The sequence below is a fragment of the Protopterus annectens genome, chromosome 7.part1 (assembly GCF_019279795.1).
Source record: "Protopterus annectens isolate FY-2018-M chromosome 7.part1, PAN1.0, whole genome shotgun sequence".
Lineage (NCBI taxonomy): Eukaryota > Metazoa > Chordata > Ceratodontiformes > Protopteridae > Protopterus > Protopterus annectens.
In genome coordinates, this window is record NC_056740.1 from 423,337,840 (window position 1) to 423,357,519 (window position 19,680).

The 19,680-nt window shown below is 41.4% G+C and overlaps 1 protein-coding gene across 1 annotated transcript in view; it reads right to left on the minus strand.

The window, feature by feature from the left end:
* Window positions 1-19,680, minus strand: part of IFRD2 (interferon related developmental regulator 2) — a 677,402-nt gene that overhangs the window by 597,812 nt on the left and 59,910 nt on the right. Inside the window, exon 3 of the mRNA XM_044078882.1 lies at window positions 11,585-11,669. Coding sequence (XP_043934817.1) covers window positions 11,585-11,669 — 85 coding nt within the window. The remainder of the gene's footprint in view (window positions 1-11,584; window positions 11,670-19,680) is intronic.

Sequence of the window (19,680 nt, forward strand, 5' to 3'; positions counted from 1 at the left end):
ATAGCAGCTTCTTACTGAGGCTGACCAGGGAGCTCCTCCACTCATGGGATTTTACTTACTGCTTTTATTCTCTTCTATTACTACTGGAGCTCCTCTTGCAATTAATACAAGTACTTCTCTCTTCCTTTGCTCCAGGTAGTCTGCTGAATATCAAATTCACATGTTCAGTTCTTTCCAAGTGTCTCATGTAGCATAGCACTTTATTTTTTAATATAGTTCACTACTCTTTTTATCTGACACCATTAGCATTTAAAGATATTATAGAAAGAAACATATTACAGAGGGATTACTATTCTCACCTTTTATGTACAACAGTACTTTTGTTAAATGTTTAGTTCCAGCTTTTATACAGTTGTTTCTTGTCATCTCCATTTGAGCCCTTCACATCTTGCAGAACTTCCTTGTTTTATTGAAAACCCTCACACACACACCCTAATACCCCCTAAAACCAATTAGCTTAATAACACAACTATATATATCCTCAAATATTAAAGTTTTACCCTCCTAACTGGAACAAATGTTCCAAACTGGCAAACACACACACACACACACACACACACACACACACACACACACACACACACACACACACACACACTCAAGCTAAACTAATTATCCATGCTAAGACAAGTGTTGGAGCTTGTGATTCTATTATGTGATGTCTGGTTTTGTCTTATCTTTACAGCTCTCACAGCTGGGAAAACACTTGAATGGTTTCAGAAAAAGAAATGGCTTGGAGAAAATGTTATCAGATTGTCAGAGAGATGAGAATCAGATACAAAAATGTTAACTAGAAAAAAAGTCTTCTAATATTCAATACTCTATCACTTACTTGCTTTCTCTTAAAACTTGTTACTATACAGAACTGATGGCCTTAACCCAGTTATTCCCCTATGCAAAAATGAAAAAAGCACAGCCATTTTTCTTTTGTCATGCATTTTTAACCAGATTTTTTTTTACATTGCAGCACCTACATTTCTTAAATCTGAACAAGAACAGAGAAAAAAAGAAAAAAATGAGCACATATTTACATTACTATTTCCATTACACTTAAAAATTAACCGCAAAAAACTTTATAACTTGCAAATAAAAATCAGCCACCATTAAACAACGCTATTAAGAAAAAAAATGTTTGCTTAGTTAACGTTCGCACCTCTTCTCCTCTCCAGAGTATTTTTTGGAGCATTAATGACATGAAGTAGGGCATATGCTTTCGAGTCCCCTTCAAGTTTAATGAAGTCCAAGAAAGTTCAATATTTACAGACTCATCTCCCAAATCCCGTCTCTGCTTCATTTCCAATGCACTCTCGATGCTAGTCAACTCCTGTGCTCTTCTCCCTCTAAAGCATTTTCATTTGAAACACTGGAAAAGGTTTCACTGATAGTCTCTGTGGTCTTTATTACCAGAAGATCAAGCAGCAGAATCTTCTTCCATTTCACAGCTCACTTTTTGCTGGACAAACTTTTGTATTTCTTCCTTAATGTGTACTTTACCAAAAAATAAAATATTCTTCCCTGGAAGACAGGGTACAGCAGTTTGAATCTCACACCTGCTTCTCGAATTCCTTGAACGGGATAGAATTTATTACTCTTCTCCCTGGTGTACACAGAGTAGTTATTCTCCAACACTCATAGGTTCATGGGTGTTTACTAGGCTAATGGCCCTAGAGCCTTTACAAGCCTAGCCCATAGAAATGCCCTGGCATCGTGCCGCCCAAGGTTAGTTCCCAGTGCCTCTATCAAGTACAGCAACTGGAGTGATCCCCGGGGTGAACTTTCTATTTCTCATCCACTGAAGATTTCTCTTGAGGGGCCAGTGAGGTGCTCTGCTTGACATGTATGGGAAGTCTATTCCAGAGCATGGGCAGTCTCTGGGTTATTAACCTGTCCCTCCAGCATGTTCTATTGATTGCAGTAAAGAGATTGAGGTCTCTGGAGTGAGGAGTGTGGAAGGTTTGGAATTTCTTTAGATGTAGCATTTGTAACAGAGCTGGGTCAGATATGGCTTTGTAAGTCAAGCAGAGATCGCCTCTTGGTACATGATATGAGACAGAGAATAGCTGGAGTTTGAGTCTGTGTACGACATGTGTTTAAGGCCTAGGATCCTCTTTGTGAGATACTTTTGTGGCCTTTCCTGCTGTTGCATGCGTCTAGTGAGGTACATGCCAAATGGGGCATTATACTCTATGACTGGCCTAATGAGTGAAGAGTAGAGAAGGATGAGGACCTCTTTCTTCCTGGATGCAAAACCCTTGGTAATGAGATGTGCCACATACAAGGACTTTCTGCCCACAGTGGCAAAGTGGTGGTCAAAGGAGAGGTTGCTGCCAATCTGTGTCCCCAGATCTCTTATGTCTTCAGTGTTCAGCGGGCTCTCATCAATGTGGTAATTAGTAGTTTTTCTCAAAGGGGATGATGTCGCATTTTTTGGCATTAAGCTCAAGGCCATGGTTTTGACACCAGTCACTGGTCTCAGTGAGACCTTTCTGTAGGATGTCTACATCACTTGGGGAGTTAATAATGGTACCCAGCTTGCAGTCGTCTGCGAACTTGGTCAGCCAGAGTCCCTCGATGTTGGCCTGGACTTCTATGAAGTAGATGCCAAAAAGGAGGGGACCCAGGACCGATTCCTGTGGGATTCCACTCGTGACTGGTCGGCAGTCTGACTTGGAGCCCACTACTTTCACACTGTGGGTTCTATCTTTGAACCAACTTGCAACCCACCTAGTGATATAGGGGTTGATACCTAGTTTGGTGAGTTTATCAATAATTCCTGAGTGGGGAATGGTAAAGGCCTTGGCCAAATCGAGGTAGGCTGTATGAACTGCCTTGCCCTCATCCACAGCTCTGGTGACTGATAAAAGAAGTCAACCAGGTCGAGCAGACACTATCTACTTTTCACAAAACCAAATTGCATGGCCTCTAGAGTTTGGACACTCCCTATATCCTTGTTAATTAGGTCGATGATGATGCGCTCCACAGCCTTACATATCAGACTAGTCAGGCTAATGGGGCGATAGTTCCCAGGGTCTGTAGTTGCTCCCCCTTTACGGAGAGGGATGACTGTTAGCAGTGCGCCATTCGGTAGGAACAAAGCCTGAGGTGAGGCTGTGACTAAATAGGGCACACAGATGTGGTGCCAGTTTACTTTGTAGTTCATGTAGAACACATCCAGGGATATTGCCGGGTCCCATAGAAGCTGTATTCTTGGCCTTGGACAATGCAGCTTTAACCTGTGCTGCAGTAATGCTGGGTGCCCGGCATTCCTCCAGTATTGTGATTGGTCCTGGGGGGGGGGGGGTAAAGCTGGCACTAAATCTGTCGGCCAGTATGTTGGCAATATCTGTTGGCTCAGTATAAGAAGTACCATTGTGCAGTAACTCACAGCAAATCTGGATGTTGCCATGAAGAATTTTGATACAACTACAGAAGGCTTTGTGGTTTTTACTGTCTGCTGCAATTCTGCCTTCATAGCTAGCTTTAGAGGTTTTGATGAGGGATCTCAACTTATTGTTGAGGCTAATAAGGGAGTTTTTCCTGTCTTGGGACTTTACCTTTTTTGCAACAGTTTCTTCCTTCTGTTGCAGAGTTTATTAATGGCAGGGGACCACCAGACTGGCTTCCTTTTTCTGGAGGACAGCGTCTTGGTTCTGTTGGGTATGGCTAGCTCCATGCTTTTATGTTAGTGTTCGTACAGTACATTGGTGTACGATCCAGCAGTCATGCATCTATTTTCCATTGACATGGGTGCCGTGAAGTTAGCCACCTATTTTTAGAAGTCCAGTGTCAGCTTTGGATAAGTTTTTCATGGTGGTTACCTTTGCGGGAGTGTGGGTGAGATGTGGATTTCCATGGTGATTAGTTTGTGGTCGGATCTAACCAGGCAGGAACTGACTACTGGTGTAGAGCAACGGTTGCCCAGGTTAGTAATAAAAGTACAGTTGTGTACCTACCATAAATGTAGATGTTAGAGTGCATTCACTGTTGCAGTCATTACACTTGGGTTATCCTGCTGGCAGGCTACCCGCAGTCGGCCTGAATTCCAAAGTCCTGGTCCGGCGTCGGTTGCTGTCGCCTCTTCCCTGATGTCAGTGCGCCAGGGGTATAAAAGATGCAGCCAATGCCATTTTCTTCAGTTTTTCTTTCCCCAAATGTCAGGTGCCCACAAAAGGGTAGGCGAAAAATTTTGCAAATAAAAAATGCATGCACTAACATACACATTGCCTTCCTCTACAAGCAAATACACCACATAGGTTGCATAGAATAGAGTGCATAGAATAGAGAAGTTCAGATAAGTCCCAGCAATGAAAGGGGGATGGTGGGAGGGTAACCTGGACTGCAACAGTGAATACACTCGAACATCTACATTTATGGTAGGTACACAACTGTACTATGTTCATTGTGTTTCACTGTTGCAGTCATTACACTTGGGTTGAATCCCAAAGCTGAGGTAGGGCGGCTGGGTCTAAATAGGATTAGGAGTGGCTATGAGGCCCTGCAGAACTTCAGTGGCAAAGCCTGCTCTAGATTTACAGTAAAGAGGTAAGTGGTAGTGCTTGGTAAAAGTGTGCACTGAACTCCAAGTTGCAGCCTCCAAAATTTCCTTGGTTGGTACTCCTCTGAAAAAGGCTGCTGCTCTGGTAGACTGTGGCCTAATATTCTTCGGCACTGATTTGCCATGCTGTGCATAGCAGAAGTGAAAGCAGTGTCCTATCCATTTTGAAATAGTCTGCTTTGAAAAAGCCTTTCCTTGTGATCCTGCAGCGTATGTCACAAAAAGTTGCTCAGTTTTTCTGAAAGCTTTTGTTTTGTCCAAGTAGAAGCGTAGCTGCCTGTGTATGTCCAAAGAGTGCAGAAGTCTCTCCCCTTTATTCTGAGGATTTGGATAAAAAGTTGGCAAATTAATGGTTTGGTTAAGAGCCACACTGGATACTACCTTTGGCATAAATGTTGGGTTTGTCCTTAGAGAAACCCTGTCCGGATGAAAAATGATAAAAGGTTCCACCTGCCATTAATGCCTGTAACTCAGACTGTTCTTGCTGAAATTACTGCTAGGAGCAGAGCAGTTTTCCATAAGAATTTTATCTCTGCTATATTGGCTGGCTCAAAAGGAGACAGTGTGAGCTTTTCCAAGACAAAGTTGAGGTCCCATGTAGGTATCGGTGCTCTTCTTGGGGGTCTTATGTTTTTTGCCCCTCTAAGGTACTGTCTTAGCAGTGGATGAGAGAAAATAGGAGGTTCCGTATTGTAATGAGCTGAAATGGCAGAGGCATGGATCTTAATTGATGAGAAAGATAGGCCCTTGTTCAGCATCTCAGTTAGGTATTGTAAAATCTGAGGAATATTTGGAACAAGGGGTTCAAGTCCTTGTGCCTGGTTCCAAGCACAGAATCTCTTCCATTTTTCTGCATAAGATTTCCTGGTGCTGGGCCTCCTGGCTTCCAAAATGACATCCATAACTGCTTTGGAGAGAGGTGTGTTCTGAGTGGCTATATTTGCCATGCTGCCAGATTTAAGGTTCTGAGTTGGCTGTGCAGGATCTGATGGTTTTGTTGGGTCAGAAGATAAGGAATTTATGGTAAAGTCCAGGCTGACCCTTCAGACAAGCTCTTTAGGATTGGGTACCAGTGCTGGTGTGGCCAGTCTGGGGCAATCAGAATCATTTTTGGCTTCTCTTGTCTGACATTTAGGAGTACCTTGGAGAGGCAGTGGTGGAAAGGCATAAACTGTTAGGGTTTTCCAGCTGAATGATAGAGCATCCACCTTCCATGCTTGTGAGTGATAAGTCCTTGTGCATAATCTCTGTAGTTGGCAGTTGTGAGGGGAGGCAAATAGATCTATGTCTGGGCATCCCCATTTCTTTGTTATCATGCTGAAGACTTGTGGATCTAGTTTCCATTCGTGAGGGTCCATAAGGTTTCTGCTTAGTTCATCTGCCAGAGTATTTTTCTTTCCTGGCAGGAATTGTGCCTGCAGATGTGCTTGATAGGTCAGTGCTGTGCACCACAAAGTCATGGCTTAACTGCAGAGGGGGTAGGAATGTGTGCCCCCTTGCTTGTTTATGTACCACATGAATGTAGTATTGTCAGTCTTTAGCAATAGTTGTCCTGGATGTAGTAGATCCTTGAAAGCTGTCAAGGCATTCTGTACAGCTAGCATCTCCTTTTGATTGATATGAAGATGCATTTGGTCTGCGGGCCACGTGCCACGTATACATTTTCCCACCATGTGTGCTCCCCAGGCATAATCCGATGCATCTGTTGTTAGTGTCTGCCTGACTGTGGGTAAAGTGAAAGGCTGCCCCTTGTTGTGGTGACAGGCCAGTGCCCCCCATCAAAACTCTTGTTGCAGGCAGGGAATGAGAGTAATTGTTTCCAGGCTGTGGCAATGTTGAGTCCAAACACTTTTTAGATAGCATTGCAGCTTCCTCATATGCAGTCTAGCATATGGAATTAGCAGGATACAGGATGCCATGAAGCCCAAAGCCTGCAGAATTTTTCTTGCGGGTAGCTGGGTCTTTGTTGCCATCATTTGAAAGTAAGAAGTCAGTTGCCTTTGTTTGTCTGGTGTGAGATGAGCCATCTGGGCAGTTGTATTAAAGCTTGCACCCAGGAATATTATCTCTTGAGAGGGCACTAGTTTTGATTTCTTTTCGTTTACTGTGTACCCAAGGCAAATTAGTAATCTTTTTACAAACGCCAGATGCTTTAGTAGAATGTCCTTGCTCTCTGCTTGAATAAGGCAGTCGTCCAAGTAGGGATATATTTGAATTCCTTTTTGTCTGCAAAATGCAATTACTGGTGCCAGGCATTTTGTGAAGACCCTGGGCACAGTAGATAAGCCAAAGGGCAGTGCAGAGAGTTGGTAATGCATTGAGCCAGCTATAATCTGTGGTATCTTCTGCAAGACTGTCTGACTGGGACATGCAGGTATGCCTCTGAGGTCCAAAGTAACTAGCCAAGCCTTCTTGCCCAGCATGGGTAGAAGTTGCTGCAGTGTCAACATTTTGAATTTTGGAATGTCCCGGAAAGTATTTAGAGTAGACAGGTCCAGTATTAGTCTCCAAGCTTTGTCCTTTCTGGGTACCAAGAAAAGTCTTGAGTAAAATCCTTGCCTCTGCTCTTGCGGAGGTACTTTTTGAATAGCCCTCATGTCCACGAGAGTAGAAATGTATTTTTGTGCCTCTGCTCATTGATTGTGTGGCAGGTCTGGCATACCCTTTTGGCCTTGGTAGGGTGTGAAAGTGGAACCTGTAACCATGAGAAACAATATTCAGTACCCATTTGTCCTGGGTGATCATGTGCCAATTTTGTGAGAAAAGTGCTAGTCTCCCCCTAAGGGTGCTGACAAAAGGTAAGTGCTTGGCATTGGTAGAGGAAAGTCATTGGGACTGTTTCCTAGAAGGTTGTGATTTGTCTTCTCCACCTTTGGGGGCTGAAGCACCCCATTGTTTAGGTCTGTATGAGCCCTGGGGCTGAGATCTGCCTCTTGGGCGTCTTTATCTGCCTCTTTGTGGCCTGTCTGACTCTAGAAAGGACCAATTTTTTGAAGGCCAGTTCTGCTAAATCTGGGTGGCTGAACCTGTAAGAAATCCTTTACTGTCTGCATTGATGCCTTATCCTCCATTTTCTTTAACACCTCTTCTGCCTTAACAACAAACAAAGTATCAAGCTGTAATGGAGCATCCAATAATTTTGCTTTAACATGATCAAGTAAAACTTTGTTCTTTTAACCAAGCATGCCTTCGAATGACAGAACCTGTGACTGTGGCTCTGCAAGAAGCCCCTAATGAATCAAAACCACATTGCAAAGTATGCTTTCCCACTTGTTCAGCTGCATGCAATAAATCCTGCATTTCCTTATTTTCAGGACATTCTGAGCTTGTAAGCATTTTCTGTTTTAGCAAAGACATTAGGTATTGTTGATATTTAAGCATGTAAAACTGGCAGTTTAAAGCCCTTACAGCTAAAGTAGCAGAGGTGTAAACTTTTTCCCATCAGTCCAGTGCTCTAGAATCCCTATCAGAGGGAACAGGGTGTTTTGCAGTGGAACCCTTGACCCCTTTGGGACCCTGAGAAATTGTTTCTGGGTCAGCAGCAGGGTTTTTATAAAGAAATTTATGAGAATCTGGGACCCTGTAAGTACCTACCTGGCTTAACTGGTGCAGGGGGTGAAGAATCAGGAGACAAACTGGATTCAGAAAATACAACAACAATATCTAGTACAGGGGGGATAGCAAGGGGCCTGTGCTGAGGCAGTAAAAGAAAGTCTCTGAGCCTTTTCTTGGATTCTGAATAATCCTGGCTCTCCCAATGGAAATGCTCCCTCATGGTGTGCAGGGTTTCCCCAAAAGAGTAATCCTCAGGAGGAAAGGCTGAAGGGATAGATTCTTCAGCGTCAGAGTCCTCATAGGGAGGAAGAGAATATCCCTGTTCTGAAGAGGAATCAGAGGAAATAGAAACCTGGTCAGAGGAGTCAGTCAGTGTCTTGCCTAGGCCTTTTATCAGGAGGGGAATGGGAACTCCTGATCAAAGTAATTAGGTCCTCGGCCATTCTAAGCGTTTCTTTAGCATGGATGACTGTCCAGGAAAATGCTGTACTTGTTTCTTTGTCTTTAAAGGTGTTTTAGACTTTGCCTTGGCTGCTGAAGTGGTCTTGATAGTAAGCTGTGTAGGTCTGAAAACACCCTCAGAAGCCGATGCCTGCTCAGTGGCTCTGGACCCATCTGAGGGAATAGTTTCTGTAGGCCCAATACCTTGAGTTTCCAGAGGCCTAGTTGTCTGAACATGGGAGTCTGAGGCTGCCTGTGGCTCTGAGGTAGCAGGTGTCAGGGGCTGCGAAAGCGCCTCACTGAGAACCAGCGACTGGCCTAGAAGAGGCTTCGTCATTGGTTTTGGACCTCGGATGCCTGTCCTTTTCTTTGTCCTTGCGGTTTTTTATGATCTCCGGTCGTCGGCTGTTCCGACGGCATTATATAGTTAAACCTTTGGCCAAAAGTAATGTAAAGCAAAATCGAACTGAAGCAGAATAGTGCATTGGTTGAATCTAGCACAAAACCGACAACTAGCAACGTCGTGGTCAGGGCCTAGGCAAGGGATACAGTAAGAATGAAAATCCTTATGAGGTATTTGCTTCCCACAAGAAATACAATTGTTAATTTTTACTGACATCGGTCTGGAGCAAGAAAAAAAAGTTTCCCCAATGGGCTACTTAGCTTTATTGAAGACTTCGGATCTGAAATTCAATTTCGAAAATCTCAGGAGTCGGCCAACTGGCACTTGCAAGCTGCTTTTGCTTCGGGCACCGTGTGGCAAGAAAGACTGAAGAAAATGGCATCGGCTGCATCTTTGATACCCCTGGCACACTGACGTCAGGAAAGAGGCAACAGCAACTGACGCCGGACCAGGACTTTGGAATTCAGGCCGACTGCGGGTAGCCTGCCAGCAGGATAACCCAAGTGTAACGACTAACAGTAAAACACGATGAACATCTAGGTCAAGGATTTTGCTTCCTCTAGTGGGGGGTAAGAATGAACTGGTCCAGGGCATTGGAACTGATGAATTCCAAAGCCAAGGTTACTCTGTCGTCTCCCACTTTTAATACTTTGTCTTCCTCCCACAGTTTTGTTGGAATCAACTCTTTCTGCTGGTAAAATTGGATCCTTACTATTAAAGGTCTAGGTGGTTCTCTCATAGCCTGATTTGGGGCACACACAATGTGCCCTTTCAATTAACAATTCCTGTTGTGGAATACTAGCCCAGTTGCTTATTTGTGCTTTCACAAAATTAATACAGTCTGTCCCTTCCAGCTTCTCTGATACAGCAGAAAATCTCAGGTTTTCCCCATCTGCTCCATCCTCTAAATTTTATTATTTTTTGAAACGTCTCTTCTTGTGCAGTCTCCTATTCAGCCAGCCTTTTCTTCATGTTGACCTCTCAGTTTTGCAGTTTTATCACCTTATCAGAGTTTCTCTTTAAAGCTTCTTCCATTTTTCCAGCCTTTTATTGTCTGAGTTGATATACTCCATCAGTGTTTCATTTATTTGGTCAGTGTGCAGTTGCTTCATACTTTCCCCTCAAGGTTACTGGAAGTCACGTCTTGAGCTTGAACTGCTTTTTCCGGATCAGCTATAGTACTTTTCCCAGTCAGTGTTTTTTCCGTCACCTTTGGTAGCAGATTTTCTTTCCGGTCCTCTGTATTTCTTTTTTTCCTTAGCATCCAGGGAGTGCATTTACTAGCCAGTTACTGAAATTTATTCAGAAATCCGGGTCCACTGGCCTTCTCTGTTAAGTTTCTGTTTTCACACTGGGAGAGCTAGAATTAAGCTGTTATTCAATGTGCAACCATACTGAAAGATGGTTGGAGGGGGGGGGGCATTCAAACTGCAGCTAACCTAGCCAGTGATGCTGCCCAGTGTCCAAACCAGATACTCTAAGCAGTGACAGTCTTGGGTGCTATGACATAAGGTAACACAGACCTAAATAGTCTTAAATGAATGCATAAGTGCTTCTCACAGCACAAAGTAGATACTTGGTAAGTACTGCAGGACTGAGGTAAAGTTCCAAGGTAGTTTTATAGGGAAATTTCAATGTCTGGTGTTTGCATACTCAAGGCTCCCCCCCCCCCCCCCCAATGCCACTGGCAAAGCTAGGTAAGACCATACTGCAATTCTAAAAACTCACTAGTTCATGGAATAAAACTGACTGCATACAGAAAACATTATCTGTATTACCACAGGTCCCATACACCAACAGCACTGCTTCTCACTTTCAGAACTATCTGAAGTAGGACTTTTACAGGTACCAAAGGAAACTGCTCCCCACGCTATAACCCACATTCCAAATAAATCGGGGATCTGATCTGATGCGTAACAGCACACTGGGACATTCCTTTGCAGGTGTGACAAGGAGGAGGAGTGACAGCTATGGCTGCTGCTGTCCATCCCAAAGGATGGAGGTATTCCCTTCAGATCACCTCTAAGGTCACAGCTCTTGACTTTTCAGATCTACAAGATGTTCAGTATTAACTGAAAACAGGATAGAAAAGGGCTGGAAAGGATGAGCCTTTAACATATTCTCTTTTAATTGCAACCCTACTGACTGAAGTGAGTAGCAATGTCAGTGCAGAGTGTTCACTACCTTGTCCATGCATAAAACCTATGAGTAACAATACCAGACCAAAGTACTTGTGTTCAGGCCATTTCAATAATCTACAAAGCCTTAATTTGCATGAGGTTTACTGGCTGACTGGTAGTAAACTCTCTCTTCAAGGAAGGTGAGCCAGTGTTAGACCTTTACTCCCACCCTCCAACCCCCATCTACTTCTTCAAGCCCTTAGCAACTGTTCAAATTTGAGTCATGTGCATCATAAGTAGGATTAACCCCTCTGTGTCACAAAGCAGGGACCGTACACATGGTAAACTCCATCTTCCCAAGCCACACAGATTAGCTTTTACTGCAAGCAGGGATTACACGTTTTAAGGAGATAAACACACTTGACAATTCATTATCAGTGAAGTGGAAACTTGGCTTCTGAGCGTGACGGTACCCTAGCTAACAAATACAAGAGATAGTAAGACACTCACCTCTTATCAAAAAGATTATCAATACATTCCTTTAATCTGTCTTCAGATTCTTCCTGTGCTGAAAGCTCATCCCCAGTTTCACTTCCTAAAATAAAATTACATTTTTTAGTTTGATTGCTAATGGCCAAATACAACAAATAGTAGGCTTCAGAAATGCATTGCACAACTTGTTGTAATACAGAGGGATTGCAGAGCTTAAAAAAAAAAAAAAGTGTTAAACCAGTAATATTTGGCACCGTTAATATTTTATGGCATTAATATTTGCCTTACAAACACAAAGTGCAGGGTTAGAGTCTCACAAGGGATAATTGGCAAGGCTTAAAATGGCTCGCAAGGGCAGTTAGCCTAGTACTAATCTATGAACCTATATTACCATTTTATGCAGACTTATGATCCCACTGTTCTACCGATTTAAGGTTTGAAGTCAAATCAGGAAGATGACCTTTAGTAAATGCTTAGCATCATCATCATCACAGACTACCTTTATTTCCAGAGTCTCAGGTGGCAGGTTACGGAATAGATCCTTCTTAATGCTAAGCTTTATTATTGAATATGGGGTGCCTTTTGTGCGGAGTCTGCATGCCCTCCCTGTGTCGATGTGGGTTGCCTCCGGGTGCTCTGGTTTCTTCCCACATCCCAAAGACATACATCAGGTGGAATGGACACTAAACTGGTCATAGGTATGAGTGTGTGTGGTGTGGAAGAACTACCGTGGCAGGCCTAGCCACCTAGTGGTGTAAACCTTGGCTTTAGAGGACTGTCACTGTTGAAGTTACACCCCTACCCCATGTGCAAAAATGGGAAAAAGGGGTGACGGATGGGTACAACCTTGAAGTTGGCCTTACAACCTTCTCTCAGCCTGGTTAAAGGACAGCCACTGTCACACTTCCATCTGTCTGACCACAAGGTTGTTCTAAATATAAAAGTAATCATTTCCTGCGTAAAACTGTTTTGACATGATTAGGTCTCAAAGGTGTTCTGCAGCCATTAGATGCTATATACAAAACAGAAAAAAACTAGGGGATGAAGAGAGGGAGTGGCTGTTACAGCCACATTCTACAGAGCACTAGAACTGACAACGTCAAATAAATTTAAGTCAGTTTCATTACAAAATTTGGCTACCAAATTACAGCTACAACATATCATATATATATATATATATATATATATATATATATATATATATATATATATATATATATTTATTTATTTATTTATTTATTTATTTATTTAAATATCCAATACAATACAGGTCCTGTATACAACAATTACAAGTTAACACAACATTCTTTCTCTGAAGTTGAAATCTGGCTAGCTGAGGCCCATCTAAAACCAAACTTTTGATCTTCCACCCCATCAAAAATCCCAACACCCCTATAACTTTTCAGATACATTCTGCAAACACCACCTTTATATTTGCAGTCTCTCAATCCAAATTACTGGGTGTAATTATAAATAATAAATTGAAATGTGACCTACACCTAGCACAGACCATTAAAAAGATCTAACTAGGCTCTCTTTAGTAAGAAAAAGTTTGATCCTATGTAATCAAATGTGTCAAGATATAGCAAGAACTCACCTTTTGTCCACATTACTCTATGCCTTCCCAATACTCACTAACCTAAGCAAATCTTGTCTCAAACTTAACTCTTTACAACAAGACAGCAAAATTTGCAACCAATTCCCCACATAGAGCTCACCACTCATCCTTACAACAGCTAAAATGGCTAGAACTCCCCCATCTATTAACCTATAATCAACTTATCATCGCCCATAGAATTATATGTCGACCTGAAAATAACTCCTGCACTACATGTGCTACTTCCATACTCCTCTAACAGACAACTCCATCCCTCACAAAAAAACACTCCTTACTGTCACTAAAAGCAACAAAGCTGGAGATTCCCTCTATTCTAATGTCTTTTCCAAAATCTGGAACTCTATTCCACAAAATATTGTAGATACTTCCAGTTTACCCCAATTTAAAAAACTATTAAAAAAATACCCAACAAAACTGGAGCAGCTGTTGTACCTGCCCAGGCTACATCTCCTATACCCATTACCCTCCTCACTACTCATCTTGTCCAACATCTTTCTTTCTCCATTCCGCCTTTATTACAGACTTCTCCGTATCTGTATACTTCCTCTCTCCATTTCTCCACCCCCCCTTCTACCCTTACCCACTCCTGTCTAACCCCCCTTCTACCCTTACCCACTCCTGTCTAACCCATCTATTTTTTCCAATGATTTCATCTAACTTCCTTAAATCTCAGTAATATACTATGGGTAATGTTCCTGCTATATGTAGGAATATCACCTTAAATATATAATTTTACTCTTGCATATCATTTGGGTAGTTCATCTACTACACCTATGCATGTACATTTGGATATTATATTAGAATTAGATCCTTGTATGTGTCTTTCGGCTTTTCCCGGTTAGGAGTCGCCACAGCGGAACTCTGGTCCGCTAATGATTGGTAGTTGATTTTTACGTGCCGAGTTACCAGCCCTGACGCACAACCTTCAACAAAGGTGCATACGTCTCCACGCAGAACACGCTCTAGCTGAGAATCGAACTGGACAGCGTCTTACTGTGATATTAGATCCTTGTACATAATTTAACAAATTTCTTGCATATTATCCATTTCTTTCTTACTATAAGATTGTGATTATTATTAGACAAACTTGAACATTCTGTTAACTTCTTTATTTTTAAATCCGTTATCAAACTGTTGGCTATTGCCCCATATCATTTGGAGCTTTTCTCTCTGGGCCTCTGCTGATATATATATATATATATATATATTTTCAGCAGAGGCCCAGTGAGAAAAGCTCCAAATGATATGGGGCAATAGCAAGGGAAATATATACATATATATATATATATATATATATATATATATATATATATATATATATATATATATATATGTATACATAATAGCTAAAAGTGGTTCAAATATATGAGAGAGGCAGCAACGGCCAGATGATGAACCTTAATTAAGGCAGTCATGTACAGAAAAAGTAACCATATGATATCAGAGAGACAAACACTTAACGTGCATGTGTACATCATAGAGAAAACTAGTCTACTATGAGCAAATATTAAAAAGCTGTACTTTTCTCCATCAGGCTCTCAAAATTAGGAGGACCTCTTTAGAGGAGGGGAGAGACAATTACTGTTAGTTTGTGGCAGATCTTTGGTTAATTCTAATAGCCTTGAAGTTGGGGGTGGACAACTCCATTTCTTGCAGCAACAGAATCCCAATACTGACTATAGCTTCAATGATTCCATTACTAAACAGCAGAGCCAGTGGACAGAAACACCACTGCCTGAGCCAAAATAGTACAACATTACATTTGCAATTTTTCCTTACATTTAGAAGATCTCTGGTTATTAAAAAGTTAGATTAAGAAACAAGGAACTTCAATTTTTGAGGAAATGAAAAAAGGTACCAGTTACCTTTTCAACAGAAAGGGCAGTAGAACATTAGAAAGCAATTAAGGTGTGAAGCAAACAGATTCACGCACAAAAAACTGATAAAATCCAGAATCTACTCAGGAGAATCAAGATAAGTAACCTCACTTGCTATCAAAATTACCACAGCCAGTCTACAAAGCTGTTAAGAATGAGCCCACCCCACCATACACTTATCACATAACAGCAATACTGTCTGTGGAGTCTGTTTGTACGACTGTGTGTGGAAACGTTTAAGTTCTCCTTTCTCCAAGGCAAGGGACCAAACTCGCCATACATCTTAAAAATATGTCCCTCCCCTCCAGTGCAACTGGAAAAATCTGAGATTGCCTTCTGGGATTTCAAACCATTACAGGACTGCCAAAATCAGCTTTCTTGGGACAATGAAAAAACGATAATACCAACAACTAAAGGATGAACTGTAACACAAAAACCAATAAAATAAAAAAGTAACAGTTCAGCCACCTGAGGATGAACTGCAACACAAAAAACAATAAAAGAAAAAAGTAACAGTTCAGCCACCTGGGCTACAGGCATACAATTTCAAGGCAAGTAGATGGTATAAAAACACAGGTTTACTGTAAAATGATTAGCACTTTCACAAACAGTGCTTCATCAGATCCTAAAACATACATTATTTAGAAGTATTTAAAAGCATTTAAAATAGAACCAATCATAAATCACAATTAATGATGCAAGGGTCGAGCCTTCATGGCCAATTTTAAAGGTACAGTAAAAGAAAGTGGCCTATTTTACGTTCAGATGATACAATTAGAGAGCTTGTTGGAGATGCCCCCAGTTTTATTTTTAGAAACAACTTATCGCTTAAAAGGAAACTCTGTTATAAACCATTTAGGAAGTCAAGTAATGTGCTAGCTAGATATGACACTTTTCCCTGCAGATTTTGCAAGGCCTGTAATTCAATGTCTTGCAACAATGTTATTTATTCATCGGGTTACCTCTCAATGTTACACTTTTAGGTTACATGCAGACTGTAAATCAAGAATCTAGTATATTTGGCCAAATGTGTAGACTGTGACTCATTTTACATAGATAAGACCAATAAAAGATTCAAAGAATGCGTGTTACAAAATTTAGGTGACATCAGGAGGGAGAACTGCCTTAATGCCCTTTATAAACACATTAAAATTAACTCAGGAGATTCCTTTAAATTTACAGTTGTTGAAATTGTTAATGATGGTCCTAGGGGTGGGGATACAGTTAATATAACAGAGTTATTGGAGATGAGATGGTTAGCAGCTTTACAGGAACATATCCCACCAGGACTTAATTTTACTATACCTTTAAAACCAGCCTTGAAGGCTCAACCCTTGCATCATTAATTGTTTGTGATTTATGATTGGTTCTTTCTATTTTGAATACTTTTAAATACTTGTATGTTTTAGGATCTGATGAAGCACTATTTGTGAAAGTGCTGATCCTTTTAAATAAACCTGTGTTTTTATACCATCTACTTGCCTTGGAACTTTATGCCTCTAGCCCAGTTGGCTGAACTGTTACTTTTTTCTTTTCTTTTTTTGGGACATTGTCATGTTTTCTCCGGGTCTAGGAATGCCCAGTTGGACTCTTTCAACATCACTAGCTTCTCATCTAACTGCAAACATTAGATTTCTTGTGCTGCATCCTGATCACCTCCCATCTTGCTCGCTGCTATTCTGTGTATTCATTTAAACCAAGTACCCTCTCCAGAACTTCATGCAGTGTGACAGGAGTGTGGTACCTCTACACAGCCCACGGTTATGAATGTCCCCTCTGTTTCTGTATACTAGCACTAGAATATTCATTCTCTACTCTAATCTTAGCATAGGTATGTTTTATACCCCAAGCAGACTTCAGAGAATTTTTTGAAGTAGACAGCAAATGCTGGAGGTGTGAAGGTGAGTAACCATTGCAGAGTTCGGAAACGTGGAGGCTTAAAGTATATGCAAGTCCAGATTTCTGGTCCAAGTCTGAGACAGTCATTACCATCTCCCACACACACATTAAGTTTTCTGGATTCTGCAATCCAAGTCCCAACATTTCAGTAAAGAGATGTGAAAATGTCACTGGAAAAAAAGGATTAATTGGAACCATGTATTTTCAAAAATTTAATACTTTGTAGGGAATTTTTAAAATCTGTCAAAGTACTTTTTTTCAGAAATTCTGCCAATGGAAGCAAATGGTTTTAGCTAAAGAAACTATTCTTTTCAGAGGACACAGGGCCTGAATTTGGAGAAAAGGGGATCAAACCTAAAACTGTAACTGAAGCAAAGGAGCAAATTCCATAGAACCGAATGTAATTTAGGGGAACAATACAGGCAGAATAATGTTCATCAGGAATAGAGATGATTAAGGGAAGGCATGATCTGAGGAATTAAGAAAAACTACATATGTACACTGCATGACAATAATGGAAAGGGTTACGATGTTTTTTTTTCTTACAATAATGCATGTATACTCTAAAAAGTGATGATAATAAAGATGTTCCAAATAAATGAAGCTTCACCTGAAGATGTAACGCTCAAAGAACTTCACTTAATAAAAGGAAATACTGGGAGTCGGTGGTGGGGAAGTTATTTTAACTTTGTTTTTTATGAGCATTGTGTCCTTTGTAATGTTATTTTCACACACTAGCTGGGAGAAGGGGAAGACGATACTTAATCATTAACGAATGTTCAAAGGTGCAGGAATACCTGCTAAATGGAATCATGGTTGCCACAGAAGAACCATGGAATGTCTAGTCCAACAGAAACTGTATTCACTATTGTCCATCATACAAGTGACAGGCAAAAAAGACTTCAGTCAGTCGGAAAAGACATGTCAAACTAATTCACAGCTTTTGGGAATTTCCCCCTTAAATACACTTTTGTGCCTCCATGTTACTGATCTGCATCTCCCAGCCACAACATTACTATCTGAAAGTGCCAATACAGTGGAACGGTCATTCAGACAGCTATTACTGATTAATCTCAACAATTTCCAGTCAAGTCAAATAGCAATTATAGTCTAGGGGGTGCAAGAGTCAGTGTGGACTCACCCTAATCCCCCCCCCCAAAAAATAAGCTCTTGACATCAGAGCCTCTAGTTTCCACAAGAGCAAATTAACATTGTGCACCCCCCCCAGAGATATAGGGCACCCCACTCCATGGGAGGCCAACATCCATACTTCTATTCAAACCTCAGATCATCTAGGTCAAAGCCAGGACTGTACCCACCTAATCAATAAAGGCAACACTAGTCTCAGATGGTACAGCACCCTGACTTCACAGAGGAAGCAGTAAAAGCTACTACAGCAGTCAGGCAGATTTAAAGGACAATGCAAGAGCTACGATAAAATAGCAAAGAAAGACAGGCATAGAGTTATGTACAAGGATGCGAAGGTATGCCAAAAGATGGCAACTAGCCTGACTTGTGACAGAGGTGAGATGGATTAGCACCAGAAAGAAAAGCATGCTGGAGGAGACAGGAGGAAGGGATACCATAAAAAACAGGAAAAACTAACAAATACAACAACCAACGACAAGCTCTGAATAAGGAGGTCAAAGCTAGAATCAGAAGGACTCCAACCAACCCAAGAGCGTCAGGGTGTAGTATATGACAGAAGAATGCTAAAGAACCTGAAAAGTAAGGTTTATAAAAATAGTGGTGCAACCAGTAATACTGTATGGTACAGAAATTTGGGCAGTAAAGGCAGAGAAGTTGAGGAAGCTAGAGGTGATGTAGATGAAGTGCCAGAGACAGATGGCAGGATGCACACTATGGAACAGAGCTCCAGATGCAGAAAAAGGTCAACAAGAACAGATTACGGTGGTTGGGGTGCATGTGCAGAAAAGAAGACGACAATCTGGTGAAGACAATATGGGAAAGACAGGAAGATAAGAGGAAACGAGAGCATCCAGCAAAGAGGTGGTTTGATTGAGCAAGAGAAGAACTGCGACAGTCAGGCATGAATGTCAAAGAAGAAAGGAGAGTGCCACTGAAGCGAGTGAGATGGTGACAGCTGACAACACTGAGACCCCATATAGAAAATGGGGGGAAAAGGGGTTGATGATGATGAACCATGAGAGGCACAAGTAAATGGCATAAAAACACAGGGTATGCTGATCATGGCAAACCAACACTGGAAAAAATCACAAGAGAAATTTGAAAGCAATACCATTCAAGGTAAAAATATCTTAATGAATTAACATAGCTATTTTTTGAAGAATGATAAAGCAAGACACCACAAGAAAGCTCAGTTACAAATATGGGGAAAAAAACACAGACAAGAGAGGAAAAACAAGGGGGAAGTATATAAAAAATGCAGGAGGTAATGCACAAAATTTCCAACTACCACCTCCTACAGGGCTGACAGACCAGACAGCAGTACTTGGTGAAGCAACAAAATGACATGTTATTTCCCTAAAACAGACAGCATCACAGGACTGATGCATGGTTTTCAGCAATCCTCCTAGACATTGGTGGGAGTAGGCCTGCGACTTCCATTCCAGTACGGAAAAGATTCAGAAGAACATACTGAGTGGAGTCATACATACACACACGTTATGACAAAGGCAAAATTGCTCATCTCTTGCTTTAACTCAAGAAACCATGGTTTAAACAAACAATACCATCTT